Source organism: Rhinolophus sinicus, chromosome 3, assembly GCF_057876585.1.
Source record: "Rhinolophus sinicus isolate RSI-liver-muscle chromosome 3, RSI-T2T, whole genome shotgun sequence".
Taxonomy (NCBI): Eukaryota; Metazoa; Chordata; class Mammalia; order Chiroptera; family Rhinolophidae; genus Rhinolophus; species Rhinolophus sinicus.
This window is the reverse complement of record NC_142503.1, coordinates 172631703-172654954: the sequence shown is the minus strand read 5'-3', so window position 1 is coordinate 172654954 and position 23252 is coordinate 172631703. Positions and strand designations below refer to the sequence as shown.

The 23252-nt window shown below is 37.8% G+C and overlaps 1 protein-coding gene across 2 annotated transcripts; it reads right to left on the bottom strand.

Moving 5' to 3' along the window:
• Nucleotides 1–1585: 1585 nt before the first annotated feature.
• On the bottom strand, nucleotides 1586–22196 carry GARIN2 (golgi associated RAB2 interactor family member 2). 2 transcript variants are annotated; one of them, XM_088797373.1, is made up of 6 exons: nucleotides 21384–22196; nucleotides 18683–18882; nucleotides 17446–17974; nucleotides 14502–14749; nucleotides 7047–7075; nucleotides 1586–4599 (listed from the first exon to the last, which is right to left on the bottom strand). In XM_088797373.1, the coding sequence occupies exons 1-6, from the start codon at nucleotides 21540–21542 to the stop codon at nucleotides 4535–4537; spliced, it is 1230 nt and encodes a 409-aa protein (XP_088653499.1). In that variant the 5' UTR covers nucleotides 21543–22196; the 3' UTR covers nucleotides 1586–4534. The 2 variants fall into 2 exon arrangements, with proteins under 2 accessions (XP_088653499.1, XP_074183429.2); XM_074327328.2 differs by lacking the exon at nucleotides 1586–4599 and having other exon boundaries at nucleotides 6935–7075.
• Between the last annotated feature and the right edge of the window lie 1056 nt (nucleotides 22197–23252).

Genomic DNA, 23252 nt, shown 5'->3' with positions numbered 1-23252 from the left:
AAGTTGGAGTGTCCCAGGGCTCTAACATTCAACATTTTACTTCTCTCTGCCTGGATTTGAATCCCAACTCTACCACTCGATAATTGTTTGATCAGAAGAAAATCTTTGAATTTCTCCAAGATTCAATTTCCTTATCTATAAATTGCACGTAATAGAAATAGCTACCTCTTACAATGATTGTGAAGACTAACTATGTCTACATATGTAAAGTGTTAACGTGCCAGGCATTATATACATTAGTTGCCCTTATTCTTTTCATCATGTTCTTTATTACTTATTCCCTACATGATTGCATCTGGGCTCAGTGGCTTTAAATTTCATTTACACACTGTCAACTCTAAATTTATCTCTAGCCTGAACTTCTGACATAACTCCAGAATCATATATTCAACTGTTGGCTCAACATCTCCATTTGAATTTCTAATGAGCATTAAAACTTTAACATGTCAGAACTTTTTGTTTCTCTCGTTTTATTCATTTCAGTATATGGTAATGCCACTATTCCAGTTGCTCAGGTTTTCTTCCACACTGTACATCCAGTCTGTAAAGAAATCCTTTTATTTCTACCTTTAAAACATATCCAGAATCTAACCACTTCTCACCAACCCTACTGCTACCACCATACTCCAAGATATCATCTTTTGCCTGGATTAATGCAATAGGCTATCTTCCACCCATATTTTCTCTTTTCAGTACTACAACCACAGTGATCAGAGACACACACACACACACACACACACACACACACACACACACACTTAAGTTCGTGAACTCATCCTAGAAAAAGTGCTACATATGCTACACACCTCATTGCTGAATATCACTATGGTCACCTTTCAAGTACTCCCCTTGGGAAGCTATGCACTGACGCCTAGTCCACCCTTCAAAGCAGTTTTGGAACTTTTTTTCTGGAATGACCATCAGAGCTGTCAGTGTATTACCTTTGATGTCCTGAATGCCATTAAAATGTCTTCCTTTCCATATTTCCTTTATCTTGGCATAAAGAAAGAAGTCATTGGGGGCCAGATCAGGTGAGTAGGGAGGGTTGCAACACAGTTGTCTACTGATTAAAAACTCCCCCACAGACAGTGCCATAGGAGTTCGTGCATTGTCTTAATGCAAGAGCCATGAATTGTTGGCAAAAAGTTCAGGTTGTCTAACTTTTTCACACAGCCTTTTCAGCATTTCCAGATAGTCAACTTGGTTAACTGTTTGTCTAGTTGGTACAAATTCATAATGAATAATTCCTCTGGTGTCAAAAAAGGTTAGTAACATCATTGCAACAAGTTCACAAACTTAATTGTCAGACCATGTGTGTATAAAATACAATTTTTTTCCTAGCTGTAGGATTTTGAACAAGTAACCTCACTAAGCTTCACTTTCATTATCTGTCTATAAAACAGGAAAGTAATAATACCTGTCAGATTATTGTGAAGATTGCGAATGCATGCAAAGCACATTGCAGAATGACTGGCAGCTTTTTGAGAATGAGTAAGTGGTGGCTTTTAAAATTCAAACTATTCTCTGGACGGGGACTATCTGTAGTTCCTTTATTATTTTTTAAAGTATGGGGATTTTTTTAAAAACCTGTTTGAAAATGGCATTCACTGATTCCATAAATACTGTCTCTCAGTTCAGGTGCTCAGCTAGAAAAAAAAACGGAAAGAATGAGGTCCCCACGATCAAGGACCCCACAATGCCCAGTGTTAGAATCAACATAGAGTTGGGCTAATGTCCAAACAGAAAAGTAAAACCAAAAAGGATAACAACTTTCTTCAACAACTGCAAAATAAAGAAGCCCTACAACTGAGTTTATGAATCAAAAAGCTTATTGTTTTGTATTGTTCTCTACCTTCCTTCATAATCAATATCCACAGTAATTAAGATTTAAGAAATTAGACTGATATAGATTTAAATGCTTAATGATCAGTAGTAGCCTTTATTTCTGCCACATGGAAGATGCTGCTTTGTTATTCCCTTGTGTTGGTTGTTATTTCTTGAGCTGTGCTTGTTTTTTAGGTTAGTAGTTTGTGTTTACCTGGAAAAAAAAAGATGAAGAAGTCCGTTCAATTAATTCAAAAGTCTGAAGTACAGAATAAGATTATTTCTGTTAAGTTAAAAACTTTAAAAAACTAAAAATGAGTAAAATAAGTAAAATTACATTTATAATACTGCTTTTCTTCTTAATGTAACAATAAAGAGCCTTTGGACAGATTAAGTTCTCATTTTTTAAACCTAGAGCTTGAAGCAATATTAAAGGAACCTCTTAATTTCTTAAAATTTTTGTTTTAAGCTACTTCTACCCATGTAAGAATCTAATAAATCAAGATGTCAAGATTAAGATTATGGGTTTTTATTTTTTAAGACTTAGAGGCATGTCATTGAATTATTTGCAAGTTCTTGATCTATGCTAAACTGAGTCCTAAAATAAGTCATATGTGTGTGAGATTTACACACACATCATGTATACTCATTGAAATAAGAGGCCAAATTACTTTCACATGACTTCAGTTGTAATAATATGGTTTTTGTTAGTAACAAACTTTTTTTCACCATTTAAAAAAAATCACCTACCTTTTCCCACATATAAGCAATTCACAGTTTGAATATTTGGGAGCCACTTTTTAAAGTTTCGGAAGTCAAGATTTAAATATGGTACATATATCATCACTTTTGCCCTTCTTTGCACATCAATTCCATCATCAGAGCCCTGATGAGAGGAGCATGTCATTCCTGCCAAGGCTACTCCTGGTTCTCCAACCTTCCCTTCAATTCTGCAAACTCAGCCCCAAGGAACACGTGTGCGCACGCGTGCACACACACACACACACACACACACACACACACACGCAGCATTAGTTATGTTAGGAGACGAAACTGAATTCTAAGTAACTCACGGCCAAGCTAGTCTCAAAGAAATTTACAATAGAGTGGGCCAGGGCCACCACGCACCGCTATGCAGGCTGTGCACCGCCCAGACTACAATGCGAATGGCGTCCTCAGCACTGCGCAGTGTACAGTCTGCACAACAGTACATGGCAGCCCTGTAGGTACTCTATGAATATTTATATGATTTTGGTATGAAAGAAAGAAGCCTTGGCTGTGTTGGCTAATCTAAGAAAAGCAGGTTGGGAAAGAGTAAGATGAGGAAGCAAAAAGGAAGAGCAGGAATGAGAATGAAAGGCATCACTTGTAAAAGCAGCAGCAAGTAATTCTCTTCCAGTGCCTTATCTGAAGCTCCCTTTTCTCCCTCTGCTGATGTTACATTTTGACCCAGGATGGATTCTAGAGTGGAAACCACAACAAACCCTCCACATTCCAGTTCATCTCTATTGTTACTACAATAGAAGTAATAAGATTCTGTGTTAAAAGACTCAATATTGACAACTTTTTGTGGAAGTGTCATGTCTGCCCTTTACATCTGTAGAGACTTATAATTGTAAAAAAATTACCTTTAGGTTGTCTTAACATGTTTTTTCCATTGGCCTTTGCTTTTTCTGTTTTCCTTTCCTTTCCTCACATCCATTCCCCTGAGAAAAGGGGAGACAGATAAGGCACAAGATTGAGGAAATTAGAAGAGGATTCAAGGGAAGAGCGCCAGAGGGCAAAAAGAAAAATAGGGAAAGTGAGAGAGAAGGTGAGTGAGGAAGAAAGGAAAGAGCCAAAAGCAAGAGATTAAAAAAAACACAGAAGGAAAGAGAACTTATTTTGGGTCTTAATTCAAATCATGTTTCTTAGCCACCTCAGCAAAAATGTCTTTTTTATTTACCAGTGGAGCCCATTGTTAAATTTCACAAACAGGTTCCCTTTAGGGTCCTCCCACCTGTTCTCCTGTTAGCTTGGGTTCCATAAACATAGAAAAAAATATGGCTGTTTAGGATTCCAAGAAATTTGATTTGCATTCAGAAAAGAAAGATGGGTTGGGGTGGGAGGATACTCCCAGTATTTCATAGGTATTTTCTCCTCTCTTCTTTTCTTGAATCTCTATTGTTTGTCTCCTTTCTTTCCATCTTGGAAAAATACCATAGGATCAGAGATAAGCCTATTGTCTGGGCTCACTGTAAAGACCTCAGCAAAGTAAAGAGGAATAAAGCCTAGAAAGATAAGCAATTGAAAGTCAAGAAGGAAGAAAGAGGGACCCAGATCCAGAGAGATAGGTTTAGCCTGGCCCTAAAAACAGTACGTTTGAAGTGCCACTTTACCCAGAATCCTATTCAGGAAGGAGAAAAAGTATGATTCTTTCAAACTGCTGAGAGTTTTGAGAGATGAATCAGAGACCATGCCCCCAACTAGCATTGCCCAGGAGTTGGGTTAATGTGAATCTGACAAGGTTAATACTACCAGGGGTTTGTTTTATTGCCGTGGGATAGCTTATTATCCTGGTTTCTGTCTAGAATAGAAATCAGATTTACAGACTCATTTTTAGTTTACACTCAGTGTAAATTCAATGGAACGAGGGATTAGGATTCTATTAATCTTTGTTTTTCTTGGGGTAAAGAGTGTTAAGCGTAAGAAAGGGGAAAAAAGGAGTGTTTCAGAGGAGTATGAAAAGGGGAAAAGAAATGCTAATCAGAGGGAAAATTGAAAAACTATACAATCCTAAGAAAAATGGGAAGATACAGGAGAGAAAAATGGAAAGAATGAGAAAGTGAAAGAAAACAAACAGGGAAAATAATTAATAATTTTGTGAAAACCACATGCCAAATTTGTATCTTGTACCATCCTTGAAATTTAAGACTCTCCGAGTGGAACTTTGGTGTATGTTTGCTGTTCGCTGCTTTGCTCCTTATTTCCAGAGCCCCCTTTCAAGCTGCCTGCTACATTTAGAAAGATGGGCCACCAGGACCACAAACATATCCCAGCTTATTTCATGGACTCCCTACTTCCTGGTCATGTGCCTCCCAAACTGGGTCATCTTCAGTTTTTTTTTTCCTCTTGTCCCCACAGGAAGTCAGTCAATAAATCTTGTTGACTATGTACCGTATTTCCCCCAAAATAAGACCAGGCTGGACAATCAGCTCTAATGCATCTTTTGGAGCAAGAATTAATATAAGACCCGGTCTTATTTTACTATAATATAAGACTGGGTTTTATATATACAGTATATTGTTTCCATCTGACTGCTTCTTACCTGCTTGAAGACTTGGGCACCATTCCCCTGGACTATTATAATGACTTCTTATCTCTAGCCTCCTCCAGCTTCTCTTAGAGATTGCAGTCAGAGTAATGATCCTAAAACGCAACACTAATTTTGTCATTTCTCTCTTTCAGTGGCTCCTTCTTTCCTACCAAACAGTATTATCCAGACTCCTTAGCATGGCCCACGACCTCCGTAGTTTGGCTTCTGTCTTGTTTCTGGCTGCATCACTCACTACTCCTAAACTGAACGTGTCCAGCACTGTTCCACCCCTTTGATTTTGCTCACACTATTCTTTATATCCAGGATATTTTTGTTTCCCCTTTCCTAACTCAAAGACTGCCTCCTTCATTGAATTTTTCATTTTCTCTCTTGAGCTAAAATGAGGTCCTCCACTTTTCTCTTAAAGCACCTCTACCATTACCATATATGTTATTTGTGCTCAAAGGGGAACTTTGGTGCATGTTTGCTGTTCGTTGTCGTGAGGCCAGGTAATATGTCGTGTTATTTATTTATTTTTAATCTCTCCCAGAGCCTGCCAGGGCCTCATCTATAATAGATCGGCATGGAATGCTTGTTCAGTTGAACAAAATTGAGTTTGTGCCAGTAGACAGGTGAAAGAATCAGTCACACATAGGATGAAGATAAAAGTATCAGTGTCCTACGTTAATTTTAAATTTCCATGGCTTAATGAGTGCTTCAGAATATATGTACAAGATACGAATTATGCTCTAATGTACTGTGCATTAGTGATAAGGCTGCTGCTAGATTGATCCTTGCCTTTAGGAAACGAGAGGAAAATATTTGCCTGTTGGACATCTCTGGAATTTCTTCAAATTCACTTTGATTTCTTTATGAAATAAAATTTGCTGTGGAAATGGATAGATGAAAATTCTCTATATTGCAAAGGAGGCTTTGCACTTTTCTTATAAACTACGATAGCATTTCCCTAGAATATTTGCAGGTTCAAAACTGCAGATTGCAAAATAGGTAAAACCAAATTACAGTGAAGCTCATCTGGTAATTTTGAACACTAAAGCGCAGTGGGAAGGCCCAAAGACAAATCCCATTTGTATAAATACCTATCTGCTAATCATTCGCTTTTTTTTTTGGAGGACTCTTGCCAAAACAAGAATGATTTAAAATACCTTTAAGTGTTGCTTTTTAAAGTAGAAGTATTTTTTTTTTCTCTCCACTTAGGTCCAGAGAAATGTGCCTCTAACGCTCCTTCCATGACATTCTTTCTGTGCATGACTGGAGCTGAGGCCTATTCCACGCCCCTTGCCTTCCCACACTGCCCCAGGTAAGACAGTAACTCAGAAATGGGTTAGCAAACAAGGGGAAAGATCTCCACTGGTGCCTATAAGATAACCTCCACATCAAAAGCTTGTTAAATGTTAAAATCCCGAGACATGGGAACATGTAAAGAAAAAACTGCCAAAAAAAAAAAAAAAAAAAAAAAATTAAATCGTATCATCTAGCAGCAAAGCAGAGGCCAAAGATGCACGCAGGAAGAAAAGAAGGGCCAAATGATTTTAGATTTACCAAGAAATTTAACTGTGGACCATTCCCCTTCCAGATCAGCAAGGACAAGCAGCTCTATTGTTTGGGTTCTGCCTGCATAGCTGGCCTGAAGTGGTTCGTGCCCGGGGAGTGAGATTCTGGGAAATAGGAAACTGAACTCTACCAGCACAGAAAAACGTGAAGTGATGCCTCCGGCCTGAACGGCAGCATGAGGATAGAGAGTTTCTGCAGTGTGGGACTCTTAAGAATCGAGCAAAGGCAGGAAAGGGAATACATCAAAACATCTCACTGGATTCCTTTGTTCTTAACGACTCTGTTCCAGGACTCAGAGGTGACTACCAGATACCAAGGATCACTAAGAAATGTAATGGCATTTGTTCCATACCTGAAGTGTCTGAAACAGTTCTCAGGCTCCTATAAAAATAAACAGCACATTTCAAAAATTTTGCCAGTGTAACCACAAATATTTAGAAAAGAATTATTGGTTATGAGATAACTGGTCATTCTCTAAATGCTTGGTAGGTAGGTAAGGACACGCGTAGCAAGCCTAGGGTATTACTGATTATAACACATATTAGAGTAAAATTACCTAAATTTCTCTAACATGCAAGCTATCCAACTTGGAAAAGCCATAAAAGTGAATTGTATGCAATAACATATAATCCTTTAGAATTGTATCTATTACCTGTCTCTCCATGAGGCTGGGGCACCCCTATCCTGCTGCCTCTCCAGTCCCTGAAAACTTGTTTGGCGTTGAGACTGAGAGCAGCTCAGCAGCTTAAATAAATAGAGGCAGTTAATTGTGTTGGCAATATCGACTCCCTGCGGGTCAATTCCGGAATGGATGGGTGCCTGGGGTTAGACTGTGCCCCCACCTCTGCTAGATTCTTTTTCAGTCTCCATGGCCCTGTTGGGGGCAACAGTGCTTGAGAATCTTGCAGGTGAAGGGAAGCAGAGTTTGTCACCCCAAAATATGCCTTTTTAGATATTTTTAAAAACTGGCTATTTTTAAGAAATGAAAGACTCAGCAAGTAACTGTAACCCCCGACCCCCAACCTTTACCTGCCTAAAAAATTCAGATTAAAATATCCTGTTTAAAGGGAGGGAGCTATCACCTTAGTGTTATAATAAGACCTAACGGTGGCAGACAGGGAGAAGCCAAGCAAAGTCTGTTTGTTAGACTGACTCCCCACTGTGTCCCATTGTTTCTGGGTGGCCAGACAAAAATTTGTTTTCTAAATGTTTGCTCTTTCTCATCTCCCTGTGAATTGCCTGCTTCCCCTGTGAAGGCCCACATCCCTACCCCCCTCTCCTTAGTCCAGAAGGGCACATAGGCCTCAACTGTTCAATGTGTTCTTTGTTCCACTGAGTGGTACGGAACCCCTGTATATACATATGTAATAGTTCGGTTATGTTTTCTTTTGCTAATCTGTGTCATGTTAATGTGATTTATTAGACCAGCCAGATGAATGTGAAGGGTAGAAGGAACATTATTTTTCCTCCCCCAAACAGGTGAGTAACGTACCCAAGTATTTGCCCAACTTACTACATTTCTCATGATGTGGTGGATAAAACAGGAGACAAACTCAGTTTTTCAGAACATTTTACTTTCAGAAATGTCTTTAGATAAATTTGTTTTCTGCATTCCTGAGTTTCAAAATTAATACTAATTACAATACTTAATTTCTTAATCTCATTTGCATGCTAAAACATAAACTTAAGTGACTTAATTTTCACCAAATCTTTGTTTCTTCACCACATTGTCAATACATATTTTGGAAGTATTGTTGTTTGAGTCAAAGAAAGTATTTGGGAAAAATGATTACCCTTAGATAATACCTTCCCAGATAAGTACAAAGGCATAACAGTGATTTATTTTAAGGATTCTAGCAAATACATCCAGTTCGAGTTCTACTAATGGATCTTTGTAAAGTAAAGGTTAAATTAGTAATTTTCTGAGGAGTTTGCAAATAAATGTTCATGTAGCCTTCACTAAATAGGTCTGGTGATTTAAATGAAGGTTAAGTTCAACGATAAAAGTTTTCAAGAGACTGAGAAATATCAAGTAAATGTACTTTAAATGGGTGCTAATTAATATACGGGCTGCCATTATCTCTTTAAAACAAAGGGAAGAGGCACAGGTATGAGAAGGAATATAAATGCTTTATAAAGTAAATCCTTCACTTCTAAAGGACCTAAAGTGACATAGGTGTCTCCACAGTCTTTCACTCATCTAGATAAAAATTGCTAAATTTACATTTTAAAGAGTAATGAATTTGAGAATAAAATATTTAAGAAGGTCATTGAATTTTTTCATCATTCCAAAGTACATGGTTATAAAGTGCCACTGAAATCCATGGTCCTGGAGAAGAAAAATATATATTACTTTCTTATCACTCTCACAGTGTCCTGACTTAATCCTACAAAATCCTACAAATGTCCCAGGAATAAAGCACCAGTGAATTCCATTCTGTTCTTTGATATTACATCTATCATTCATAATGAACATTTTCAAATTAGGTTCTAGCTAGCAATTATGTTCCTGATACAAACTGGCAATAAAAAAAGAATCCATGCTTGATTAAATTGGGCTAAAGAGGATTACTTTAGAATCAAACTTGTTTTCTGCTTTTCTTTTTAAAATTTATCTATTTATTCTTCTCCCTAGTAGTGTCATCAGATAAATGACACAGGAAGCTGAGAGCCAGGAGGGCAGGGCCTTGAAGCATTTGGGATTTGCTAACCTTCAAGATCCCTGTTTATCTTTAACATGCTATGATGTTTGCTATTTATCTAGGGATTCACTAGTCTCCACATTTCTAATAGTGATCATAATAGTGAGACTAACAAAACTTTGCACCTGCAGAGCATTTTTCATCCTAAAAGTTTTTTATCCCCACGATTTTAATGTTTTAAAAAGCCGTTAAGAGCTAATGTAATGCTCAGAGGACTTTTAGGGTAGTGAGACTATTCTGTATGTAGTGGTGGATACATGTCACTATGCATATGTCAAAACCCATGGAACTGTACAACACAAAGAGTAAGCCTTAAACTAGGGACTATAGTAAATAATAATGTATCAATATTATTTATTGATTATAACAATGTACCACACAAATGTATAGTGTTAATAATAGGGAAACTGGGGGTGGGGAAGAATGAGGAGGTGGCAGTGGGGTGGGTGTATGGAGCTTTATCTGCTGTTATTCTGTAAATCTAAAACTGCATTTAAAAAAAGTCAAGTCTAGGGGTGGCCGGTTAGCTCAGTTGGTTAGAGTGCGGTGCTCTTAACAAGGTTGCTGGTTTGATCCCCACATGGGCCACTGTGAGCTGCGCCCTCCACAACTAGACTGAAACAACTACTTGGCTTGGAGCTGATGGGTCCTGGAAAAACACACTTAAAGTTTTGTTTGTTTGTTTTTTAAATCAAGTCTATTAATTATTTTTTAACGTTTTATTAAAAGACACTGAAAGCTAATCTAATGCTTCAGGGCATTTATTATGGACAAAGGGCAAGGAAAGAAGTTGAAATGATTTGAACAGTTAACCTTGTGAGATTTTGAATTGTAGTGTTTCTGAGGCCTCAGACAAGGGATTTGAGACATGAATGCCATGAAGCCAAAAGAAGACATCAGAATGATCAGATCTGATCAATTATTTGTCCTATTATTTAGGACAAATTGCTAAATTGGACGAATTCATTTCATCTTGTTTTTTGTTTGTTTGTGTGTTTGTTTGTTTTAGCAATCTTATGCTTTTCTATGAAAGCCATACTGATGCCGAGGAGCAAAAGGTATCTTTTCTACCGAGTGGCATTTACTTCTATCCCTCTGCATCTTACATTTCTTTCTCCTGTCTCTCACTACTTCTGACTTACGGTTGCAGTTTCTATCTCCCTTTCTTATTCTCCCTCTCTCCTCTTTTGTTTGTTTGTTTGTTTTTCCCTCTTTATCTTTGTCCTTCTTTCTCCTCTAACACATCAGATTTACCAATAGCCCTACTGGTCATTGTTCAGTTCCACTGAAAGAACTCAGTGGTTACCAGCAAGGAATAATAGATCAGTGCTCTTGGGAGAAATTTCTCTATTTCAGCTACTTCTCTACCCTCAATCTGAATCAGGAAAATTTCTTGAACACTGAACCGATTTTTATATATATATTTTCTTCTTTTTCGAATCCAAATTTCAGAGCTCCTGGTCACATCGGAAAAATTCTTGAAGGAGTCTCCCTTGAGTTTGAGCCAATAGTTCGCCCTATGGCTATAAAGCAGAAGACATTAAGGAACCTACCCAAGATTACACAGCTACTAAGAACAGAAGAGCCAGGATTTGGAACCAGCGCTGTCTGACTGCAAAACTCATTCTCTAGCTGCTATGTCTTCCAGGTAATGCATCCAATTAATGCATCCTAGCATCAGTTTGATTTTTAAATTATGTGTAATCAGTTGTATAATAAAACTGTAATAGACACATCTGTTAATAGCTACAACAAATATCAATTCTTTAAATCACCAACTATGCCTAAACTCTGTGGTTTCTTACCATCCTCTTTGTAGAAATACAACATCATTGTATATAATTTTTGGAAATCTTACTTTTCTAGCTTATAATTCCTTTTTAGTCATATTGCTCTTTTCATTGACATCCTCCAATTGCGTTTCCTAATAGGGATCTGCTGTTTCACTAAATTAACATCCGATTACCCCATTAGCCACTCTTCCACCCCGGTCCTTTGGATTACTTACAGGTTTTCACTACAAAACACTATGTCCAAATATGCTATTTTCCTGTTTGAATTATGTCTATAAGTCAAGGGGTATAATCATCTGTAGTGTGAATTACCACATCACTTTACACCATTTACAGTGACACTTTCAGTGCTGGTAACATTTAATAAAAATCCATGGTAATTGCTTACCTTGGATTTTTTAAATTATTAGTCAGATTGATCCGTCTTCAAATATGTGTTTTTATGTCTTCTGGAGTAAATTTTCCATTCATAACCTTAAAACATTTGTTAATTGGATCCTTTACAAATTCCCATTAGCGACATATATATATATATATATATATATATATATATATATATATATATATATATATATATATACACATATGGGAGGTAAAACCTTAATAGATTATCTATTGCTCTTATTTTCCCATTGTGTTGTTATGTATTTATTTATTTGGCAGATATTTAAAACTGTTGCACAATCAATCAGCTTGGAACTCTATCTCCCCAGAGCTCCACATTTCCTTCAAATCTCAGCTCAAATAAGATTTCTGAAACTTCCTCAGAGAAGCCATCTCTCACCACATATAAAAAATCTCTCTCCTCCCTCTTGAAATCACGCTCTATTCTATTACTTTATTTTTGTTTTCATCACAGCACATTCCAGGTAGCATGATATATTTTATTATTTGTATCCTCCACTACCATAATCAAACAATCCATGGGATAGGGACTTGCTTATTTTCACTGCTATGTCTCCAGTGCCTAGCACATAGAAGGTGCTCAGTAAATATTATTGAATGAATGAAACAAACTTTGCCGTTGAAAATTTCTTCTGGTTGTTTCAGTGCCCAAGAAATGATCTTTCTTCTGAGACTAAGGTCTCAGAATGCTGCCATTCCATTTTCTTCTAGTTTATTTTAGTTTTAAAATGTTTCACTCTTTCCCATCTGAATTTTTTTTGGTGTGTGGTACAGCATAAATCTTTGACTAACATTTTCTAGAATATTGCTTTCTCATGCTTCTTTTGAACCTATATCAGTTTGAATTTGTTTTTCTGTTTTTATTTTTATATTCTAAACTTAGCACTGGTGTTTCTGATGGTCATTTAATTACAATATAACTTAAGACTCTATAGGACCAAGTTCCTCTAGAAATTTTCTATCCCCGATAGTTTACTTGATATTCTTACCACTATTTTTTCTACATACTTTTTATAATTTTGAAGTTTCTATGAGATAGCCTATTGCGATAATTGGTATTGTATTAAATCTATAAATCAATTTAGGAGGCCCTGTTCTTTTTGCTGTCTTAAATCTACAGCCCAGAAAAAGATCTGATTTTTCCTTATTTCAGTTGTCTTTTAGTTCTGCCATTAAAGTTTTGTAATTCCCTGTATATAGCTCCCTTGTCACTCTCACTAAATATTTGATTTTTATTATTGTTTTTGAAAAATACATTCTCTTTTTTCAATGCGTTTTTTGGTTTGTTAAAATCATGAACAAAATTATTTTTCGTGACTTTATCTTATAATCTGTGACCTTCCTAAAATTGTTTACAAACTAATATTTTGATGATTCTCAAATTTTCTAAATGTTAATTTCCATTTGCAGAGTGATTTAAAAAAAAAAAATCTCACATTTATTCTCTCATTCCTTTGTCGTATTGCATTTACTAGAACCTCTTAAATTTTATTCCACAGAAATATAAATGGGAGCATCCTTAATTTGTTCTAAATTTTAAGAACATTTCTAGAACTTCTGATTTGGAATAAATATTCTTTACTGTGCTAAAAGAAACTTCTATATTTTGTGGGTGTTTATCAGGAATATAAAAATCTCTCAAATGTACTTAAAGTATCATGATTTTTCTGTTCTTCTATATTCAAATGATGACTTCTATTGACAGTTTCATTAATTTTAAATTGTTTGCTATTTTTCACCTGCTATGATTTTATGACTTTAGCATTTATTGTCACAAGTAGGATTAATCTAGAATTTTATTTTTTGTGTTTCTTTGTCAGGCTTTACAATCCAAATTATTGGCTTCATAAAATTAGGAAAACAAAACATAATTTTTCTATATTTTAAAGAAAACATTACAAACATTTAAGAGATAATTTTCAGAGCATCTGACAAACTGTCTAGTAAAAGTCACAACTATGTCATTTTCTTTTATGGGAGCTCTTTGGTAATTTTTTTCTCTTTTCAAACTCTGATTGGGCCAGTTTTGCCTCTTTGTATGTTTGTTCAAGTCATTTAATTTAGGGTTTCCAAGTTATTAAAGCAAAGTTGTGTATAATCTTAATAACTTTTTACTATTCTTCCTATAAGTTGACGTAACACCTTTTAAGTTTCCAATTTTACCCTTTAAAATATCAGTTGTACAATGGTTTGCCAGTTTTGTTGTTCTCTTTGAAGAACCAACCAAGCTGTTTTTAGCACTTCAAATGATTTAAACATTTTTAGTTTCTTTTTTTAAGGTTTGTTTTCCTGTTTCCCCATTCCTTTTTATATTTAAAAAGAATTTAGATACTATTTATTACATTCCTCATTTTCATTCTTGCTAATATAAGCATTTACAGCTATATTTTTCTCTGGTTTCTTTTTAAGTGTTACTCCAGAATGATCAAATTAACTTTTATCTTTATAATAATACTGCAATGCTCTCTCACATTCATCTTGCAATTGAATATGAAAATAGTTTTTTCAGATTAGTTATGAGTTGGAAATGTAGAAAAGTGTAAGGGGTATGTAGAGGAGAAAATAAAATATAAAGATAAAAGAAAAAGTACCCATCATTACTCTAGAGATCGAGTCCCGTAACTCTAAAATGTGGACCCTGTAATTCTATTCTATTTTCTTCAGCACACACAGTTGATACCAGACAGACAGCCCAGAATGCAAACTGAATGGTGTGAGAAGTGGGGGTGAAAATAAAAATCAGAAGAGGTTGAACCAAATGTGGATAATTAAGAGTTAAATATATCATAATTCGATTACATTGTATCCATATCTGAGAATCTTTAGCAACAAACCCGGGGACTTTCAAAGCATACACTTATTTATATTACCTTACAGCATCCCTCAGCATTTCCCTGACTCACATACCTGGATTCTTCAGCCTTGAGAGCCGTGCTTTTAATATCAGTTGTACATATTTCAGAGGTTCTATCACTCATCTCTTTGAAGGTATTTGTCTCACTTTCTTCTGGAGTCAAGGTAGTCTGAAAACATCTTTCACCTTCAAAAGTCAGTGTTATATTTGAGATGGTGACGTGTTTTGAGCATTCTTTTAGCTCACTCTTACTTTTTGTATCTTGTAGACACCCAGGCTTCAGCATGTTTTCCAGTTTTTCCTTTGAAAAGAACGAGCAGCAGCAAATCAGGTAACAGACGAGCATCATACAGAAATAGATTATTTATGGGGCAGTATCTAAAACCGTGATTATCTCATTCATATTTCCTGAGTGTCCTCGAGTGCACAGGTGCAGTAACGAGGAAAGGAGGCTTGGTGTTGTGTGGCCATAGAGGAGGCCAGTGAGTGCTGGAGGCTGGCCCTGGGCTGTGGGGACCTGACACAGGACATTCCAACGCTCATGGGGTCATGTACGGTGAAGTCACCTCACACAAGAAAACAGTACTTAAATACAGTACTTCCTCTCCCTGAATTGTCAGGGAAAGGCAGGCGTTCTAGAAATGCCTTGCCACCTACTCCCCAGTCTGAGATTGCTTTTGATTTAAGAACATCTAATAGGTGATAGGAGTTGGAGGTTCATTACAATACTAAAGAGTTTGTTTTTCAAAAGACTTAGGACCTATCCCTAAAACCTATACCTACCCTAAAATTGCTCCCATTCTCCTAATTTCCTGGTGTCTGTTAATGCACCGCCTCTCCGAGTCGCTCACTGCCTTGGAGCAATGGGTGGAGGATTCTAAAGACTGTGTCTCCCTCATATCCCTTGCTTCTGTACCTAACTGGTCCACTCACTAGTCCGTCATCTGTTACCTTTCCTTGCAAACAATGCAAAAGTTTTCTTCCTTAAAGATAAAACTTCATTTTGTCTGACAATGAAAATAATACACATTTATTATAGAATAATTTTTAAAATCCTATAAGATATAAAGTGAAAGGAAGAAAATTATTGCTTGCTTGATGCCACTGGCCAGAAATAACTACTTCTGTGGCACACTTCATTTGATCTTTTTGTCTGTTTATTTATTTTGTATGTGACTACTTTGTGATCATATTTCCGTTTCATAGCATACTTTTTTCACTTAACTATTTATTATAAGGGTTTTCCTCATGTCATTAAAAATCAAATTCTTCTAGTTAAAAATAAATTAATTTTATTGTAGGAAACAGAAAATCCAGAAAAGTATAAAAAAGAAAACATGAATTGCATATAATCCCCAAATCTAGAAATAAACTATTGTTTAACAATATGCCATTTCCCCCTTCTATTGTCTGTGAGTATAAATGTATTTTTAGAAAGTAGGGATCATATTTTTCATCTTCACTCAACTTTATATCATGAAAATTTCTCCAAGTAAATAAAATTTTTTCAATAATTTTAATAGCTACAGAGTTGTCATTCATTTAACAAATATTTACCAAGGGCCTATGATCTTGCCAGATACATACAATGGTCAGTCCTAAATAAGATAAATAAGATTATCTTGCCAGATACATACTATGGTCAGTCCTAAATAAGATAAATAAGGCACCTGCCCCCTGTGGATTTAAATTTGTTTAGCTATTTAAATTTGTTTAGCTATTTAGTATTTGATTACTAAACAGATTATACACTGTTTAGTAACCTAAACAGTGGATGTTTAGATTACTTCCTTATTTTCATTATTTCATTTTTTTATAAACATGGTATAGATGTAACACGATTAACATCTTTATAGCTAAATCCTAATTTCTATTTCTGATTAATTTCTTTAAAAAGATTTCTAGAAGTGGAATCAGGGTCAAAGGGCATAAACATTTTTAGGTTCTTGATTCATAATGATTTCAAGAAAGTTTGTACTAATTCTTATCCCTACCATGAATCTATACGAATTCCAAGCTGACCACACTTAAACTATCATTTACAGTTTTTCTTTTAATTACAGCTTTCTAGGTTAATTTTTTCCCTAAGTTTGAATTTCTTTGATTACTAGTGAGGTTAAACTTTTCCCACTGTATTTATTGGAAGCTTCTTCTATGAAATGTCTCTCTTTGCCCTTTACCATTTTATTTTATTTTATTGTGGGCCCCATGGAGATTTTCAGCAGTAGATTTCAAACTGATCTCTTTATCTACAATCCATTCTGCCATCAGATTAATCTTTTAAAAACAGCTCCTTCACACCCTTACAGTAAGGGCTATTATGGCTAAGGTTTGCCCAAAGTGTGAAGTCTACACTTCTTATTTTGGCATTCAAGGTTTGCAAGTAACCTTGTAAATCCTATATCCTATTATTCTCCACATATTTTATGCTCCAGCCAAATTGAACTAACTATTCTTGGATGAGGCTCTGTGTTTTTCCACTTTCTGGCCTTTTCTATAGCCACTCACTTCTTTTGGTATTTTAGTTTTCTATTTCCACCTTCACTTTTACCTGTTGAAGATTCACCCCATCCTTCAAGGTACTGTGTACTTTTATATACGTTTAAACCCTAAAAGAGCCCTTACATGATAGATTACCCTCATTTTAGAGATGAGGAAATGGGGGCTCCTGCAGACTCCTGCCAAACTCCTCTGCAGCAGGGCAAGATTCCCACCGAGGTCTCTGACTCTGATCCCAAAGTTCATTCCATCCCACCATAGCTTTCTGATCCTGGGTTAAATATGGTGGTAAGGATTGTCACTGCCTATTTTGGGAGACATCTGTCAACTCCGTTACAGCAGGGTTCAGGGACCAGACCTCAGTATTAAAACTAGGTTACTCAGAGTAAGTTCCATAGCATTTTGATAATCAATGTCATGTAGCTAACCAAGAAGAGTGATCTTGGTTATCATTCTTGCTCTTGATTATGAAAGATGAAAGTCTTCCATGTCACTTACCTTTTCCTCTTGCTTGGCCCTTAATATGTCATCATTTTCAAACACCACTCTGACCCCCGAGCTGTTTGTGACATGATGGAGGTCTGTGACTTCTGTCACTTCTGTGAAAATGTTTACATCTGGGGCCTCCATGGCTTCCTTTTCTGGAACATCTGTGACATCGGTGATATCGGTGATGTCTGTTAATTCTGAGAAATCAATACTTTCTATGGCACCTATGGGGTCTGTGTACACCTGTGAGGTCTGTACAGCAGCGACTGCTGCAATATTCATGATGTCCACTGAGCCTGTGATGTCTGTTCTATTTGTAATTCGCGAGAGGCTTGAGACTTCTGACATTTTGGAAGCTTTGGCTTTCTCCTGATTCAAGAGGGAGATGCATTCCACCCATTGAGAAAATAACGTGTCCTGTTTGCACGCAGGGGCACAGAGCTGTAGGTAGTAGGATCGGCCACTCACCAGCTTTACTTTGAGGAGCATATTCTCAGCATCGTGCACAGAAAGAGTCACAAATTGCAGAGGGAGAAACCTGCAAACACACGCAAAAGTCATCTGGAGGCCTTATGGGAGATCTATCAAAAGGATTTTCCTTTTATGTTTTATAGCAATTTGAAGAGTGACACTTAGGACAACAGGCTTGTCTTCCACACAGGCCTGGGGAGGGGCAGGCATGGGTCAAGGCAGTGCCTTCTGGTGGGCACCATGTTCCCGGGTCTTGTCCTCAGCCTCAGCTCAGGAGTTTCATTTTCAGTACCTGTAATCAGTCTCCTGGGGGCCATCTCACTTGAATCACACTCCTAAGACTGATGTACTAAAACATCAGAGTACCAACTACTTGCCATGAGAAACTGTCCTATTTAATCCTGAAAAGTTGAGACGTACAGGAGTTGAGTGATTTGCTCTAGGTCATAAAGCAAGTTGGTGGCTTGAAACAAGACCAGAGCAAATTCTGATGGAAGTTGGGATGAGGGTGGGGGGACATGTTCTAGAGAGACAGTTAGAGTCTTCAGTTCTTGTTACTTAAGTTAAATATATATTTTAAATTAACCTCCTGTTTGACTGCCAGATTGTCGTATACGATTCTCCCCGACTTTGAGGATGCAATTCTATCATTTGCAGCAGGTAGTGTAAGTGAGACGCTCCCTTGGAGCAATTGTCCTCATGTTTCCATGTTCAGCAACTCAGGGGTAAAGCATACTTTCTGAGAGACCCTTAACCTCTTCCCATTGTAACTCACCTGGTGAGCACCAGTTTCTCTGGAGAAGGAGAGGTCAGGAGACTTTGAAACACGGGTTCTGTATCTTTCTGGGCAGCGGGTGTCAGATGCGCCAGCAGCATCACGTCCGGGGTTTTGTGGGTGTGACCAAAAGAGCAAATGCCTACAATCACCCAGTTGGCTCGGTTATGAAGGTAAATGGATTCACCTCTCCTGTTGACCTAAGGCAGAGAACAGGAAGAAGAGTTTTCTGATCAAGTGCATGGTCCGGCCAACCTTGTTACCTGAGCGGTGTAGGAAATAAAGGAGAAATAAACCATATGATCGATTTGTTCCCTCACTTGTTCATGTGAATTCCTGGGGATATCACAGTGAAAAGAGACACATCCCTGACCCGCGAGGTACCAGGAAAAGTGAACTTTAACGAGCTACGTCACTAATTATTAGTATAAGAAGTGTTACCAAGTACAAGTTCAGGGTGCTGTGCTGTGGGGACACATAAGGGGGACTTGTAGAGGCGGGTGTAGGTAGTCGTTTGTTGGTAAAATGTTCACAACTGCCTTTCAGAAGGTATATATACATACATTTATTATAAATTTTACTGATTCAAATATGAGTAGCACACAGTTTACAAATAATGACATACAATACTCTTTATTTCAAATTCCATTGAGTCAATTTATTCTCACAAAACTCTTCCTTGACCATGGCAAACTCTTGTATCTGTAACCTCAAGAGCATAGATAATAGTAAAATGTACTGAAATAATAGAAATGATGAGTTTTGAGTATTTGTGGCCTTTGTTTTGAATATAATTTATTTGATTATAAAAGTTTATACAATTTAATTTTTAATAATGGTTGTGTTTAACAACTGACTTGCCAACTTCCTACACACTTACCAATCAGTCACGTCCTGGATGTAGAGTCAGAGAAGTCTCCCCTGAAGAAGGGACCTCTAGCTGAGATCTGAACAATGTGGGAGCTAAACTGGCTGGGTGGATAGGAGAACTTTCTAAGCAGGGGAACTGCCTGCGCAAAAACCCCAAAGCCCAAGAATCTTGGCCAGTAAACTCTCTGCCAGTTGGAAGAGGAGGAGGCTGGAAAGTGGACAGACAGGGATGTAAAGGAAGCCAGAGAGGATCCAAGCAATATTTGGTTTCTCAGCTGTACAATTATTGGTTCAAAAAAAAAATCACTTAAAAACAAATACACTCAGAAAGAGGTTGTAGCACACACTATTGATTATCTACCCAACGCCATTCCCGTCTTCTTCCTGATTAACAGAATTCTTGTTTTGTCCAGTACCCACCCCTCAAGGATGGTGTCCCAACTCAGGGTTAAATCCTGACTGACCTAAACCAATCACAGTGACCCCATCCCCTTTCAGCACAGGCATGTGACCCAGGCCTGGCCAATGAGACATTAACTAGTTGGGGCCTCCTTGTGGCTGTGGGAAAGGATTCTGAGCCCTCAGAGTTGTAAGGCTGAGAGGCATCTCTTTTTCTGCTGGCAGCAGTCACTGCCCTGTTTGCACGAGATGGCCTGAGGGGATACTAACTGGAGGGTGACAGAGCAAAAAGAGGCTGAGCTGATGCCCTGTGGTTCTTGCACTGTATTTGAGATAATTGTTCTTTTTCATTTAAACTTGTTGAGTCAGAACCTTAGTAACTTGCTGTCAAAGCCATGCTAAGCACAAGAGGTTGTGCCTCATAAAGGGAATAACTTATCCAATTACGTAGCTATGGGGCGAGGTCTGCTGTATAGCATGCTAATGACCTCCCCCAGTGTTCATCACAGTATGCAAAGGTTATTTGAAAAGTGTGCAGGAAGAAGAGTGAAAAATAAAAAGATTATTAACAGGAAAGAAGCATCTGGAAGGTAAAGTATATACAATTTTGACTTATGACGTGTGTTCTGGGGCATCACTTAAACACGAGTGGCACTTCCTGCCTATAGTGTCTGGAGGTGAGGAGCTCTCCCTCGTACTGAGCATCAGTGCAGAGAACATGTTGATGGAAGATGAAGACGTGCCCGAGGTCTTCCCTGGCGCCCCCTCTGTGGAATCAGCCGAGGAACTGCTTGAACGGGTGTTTTTCACGTTAGACTTGGTTATGGCTTTTCTACCAAGTTGAGGGGTATGGCTCACACCATTGAACTCATTTCCCCTTACTTTGTCTGAATATTTTAATGGTGAATGTTCAGAGGAAAGTTAGAACTGCTTCCAAATGCACTGACGTGTAGTTTCATCCATAATGCAGGTACATTTTTATGAGAAGGAAAATTTCCTCCGACACTATTTGACAATTATATTTTACCTTCAGAACTAAGAGCCAAAATTCAGTTTAAACCCTAGTTGTGTCATAGATTATTCTTTAAAACGTCTTCCATGTCTAAGAAAGGAGTTACGTGAATGCTTTCCTGTGGCAGGTTATCCTAAAAATGGCTATAATCTCGTCATGTAATTTTGGGACGATTATGATAGAATGACAATTGCGGTAGAGTTAGGACAGGATTCCTAGGTTAGAGTTGGGAAAATTTGAAATGAATTTTTCTATAACATAATTATTTTAGGTTGTTTAAAGCTCCAACACTGTTCTCTTTAATCGTGTCATACATTCCTTTGCAACATTTAAAACAATTCTCTTCCCAACCTTTTCAGTCATCTTTGAGAAAGTTAATGACTGAAGTTATGTAACATAATTCAGGGCTCAGATATTTACCTGGATAAAAGTGCTCTCTAACATGGGAAGAGATACAAAAGGGGCATACTCTCCTCCATCCAACATATTCTGAAGATCTCTTGCACTGTGGGAGGGTGGGGCGCAGGGGGCACCTTGCTCACTGATCCTCGTGGCAGCCTTCCTGTCAGTCTCCTTCATTGCGCTTACACACCGACGTCAGAAAGTTGAGGAAGTGGAAACATAAGGAACAGATACAGAGAAAATTTAGTGTAACACTTAACTAGTCTCACTCGTTCATTCATTCAACAAATTTTATCAACATCTGTGATACACGAGGCACTGCCGTGGGCACTGGAGATACATGTGAACAGGACTGGTAAGACCCCTGCCTTCATGCAGCTTACACTCTATGGGGGAACAGAGAGTAAGCAAGTTTGAAAAAAAGATGTTGGATGATAAGGGCTTCCAAAGTCTCTAGAACAGATACACAGAACATAAAGTGCCTGGGTGTGGGGCTGGAAATACTAATTAATTAGGGGGGATAGGAAAGGCCTTGCAACATGGGCCCCGTGTCCCCCAAACATTATTTTTCTGTCTTCCTAATGAATGGTACCAGTACCCTTTCCATCATGCAGGGTTCTCAAGTCCTTTTTTATAAGTAGGGTATCAAGATTATGCTAAACTGAGACCATTTCTTCCCGATCATTCACCCCTGACTGAGGTTTAGCTTGTGGTTGGGAGCTAAATAGTGGGTATCAGTGTAATCAATGACAGCATTCATCTCCAGCCCTCTCTAGAAACCACTTCAACAGACAACAATGGCTCTATGTCACTGGATTTTATCTTTCATCTACCAGAAATCACAGAATTCTAAGAGGGCAATGAGGCTCCAGAATGTAATTCTGTTCAAATGTTCAAAAGATCTCCCTTCCCTCTTCACAAACTTCATGCCAGTTAGAGGAAGAGTCCTTAACTGGCAAGCAGTGGCTCCTGTATACATATTTACACCTCAGTCCTTTCTCTGAGACTTTTTTTTTAACCCCTAACCCAAGCTGCTGGGTAAGTAGTGAACACGTCTCGTTGTTGTCCCAGCCAGGGCCGTGGGCAGAGACCACCACTGCCTGACGTGCTATGAGCAGATGACTGGGCAAGGCAGGTGTGGATATTCCCCACCAGACCTTCTGCTGGTGGTGACTCAGTGAATGTCCCCTTTTTGCGCATCTTACATATGAACATACGGAAAGTAAATGAGTCAAGATCACCAAGAAAGTAAAATAGTCTAGAGAAGCCAAAAGGTAAAAAGAATGAGACAAAAGAAACAGCATTTGGGAGAAAAGAAAAAAAAGAAAAAAAGGGAAGGGTAAAACAACAACAGTCACCTAAAACAGGGAGGATGAAAAATCACAATCAACAGAATTTATTTGGTGCTTGTTTATGTGGCAGGCAATAAAGGCTTTGCATGCCCTACCTCATTTCATTCTGGTAACACTATGAAGTAGCATTAGTAAGACGTTCATTTTATACACCATATCAATTAATGTTTGGAGAGGGCAAGGAAATTACCCAAGGTCACATAGCTTGCAAGTCCCCACAGCAAGAATCAGGCCCTTATAACCTGACTAGAGAAGTTTTTGTCATTGCTCAAGGTTCAATCCTGCTTTGTGTGCTTGGAAAACGGGTGTGAGTTGGCAAGGGTAGGAGGGGTCAGGATAGCTCAGGATGGATGGGAAGGAGGAAAAAGGAGGAGAACCAAAGAATACAGAAGACGTCCTTCCCTTCTTTTTCCTATTGCTGCCCCTTCCCGAACAATTTAATCCTAAATCCATTTGCTGGACGAGAGGCAGGAATCTGTAGTGGGGAGAATGGGGAACCATGGATCAGAACCCAAGGGAGGCAAGAAGAGGGCAC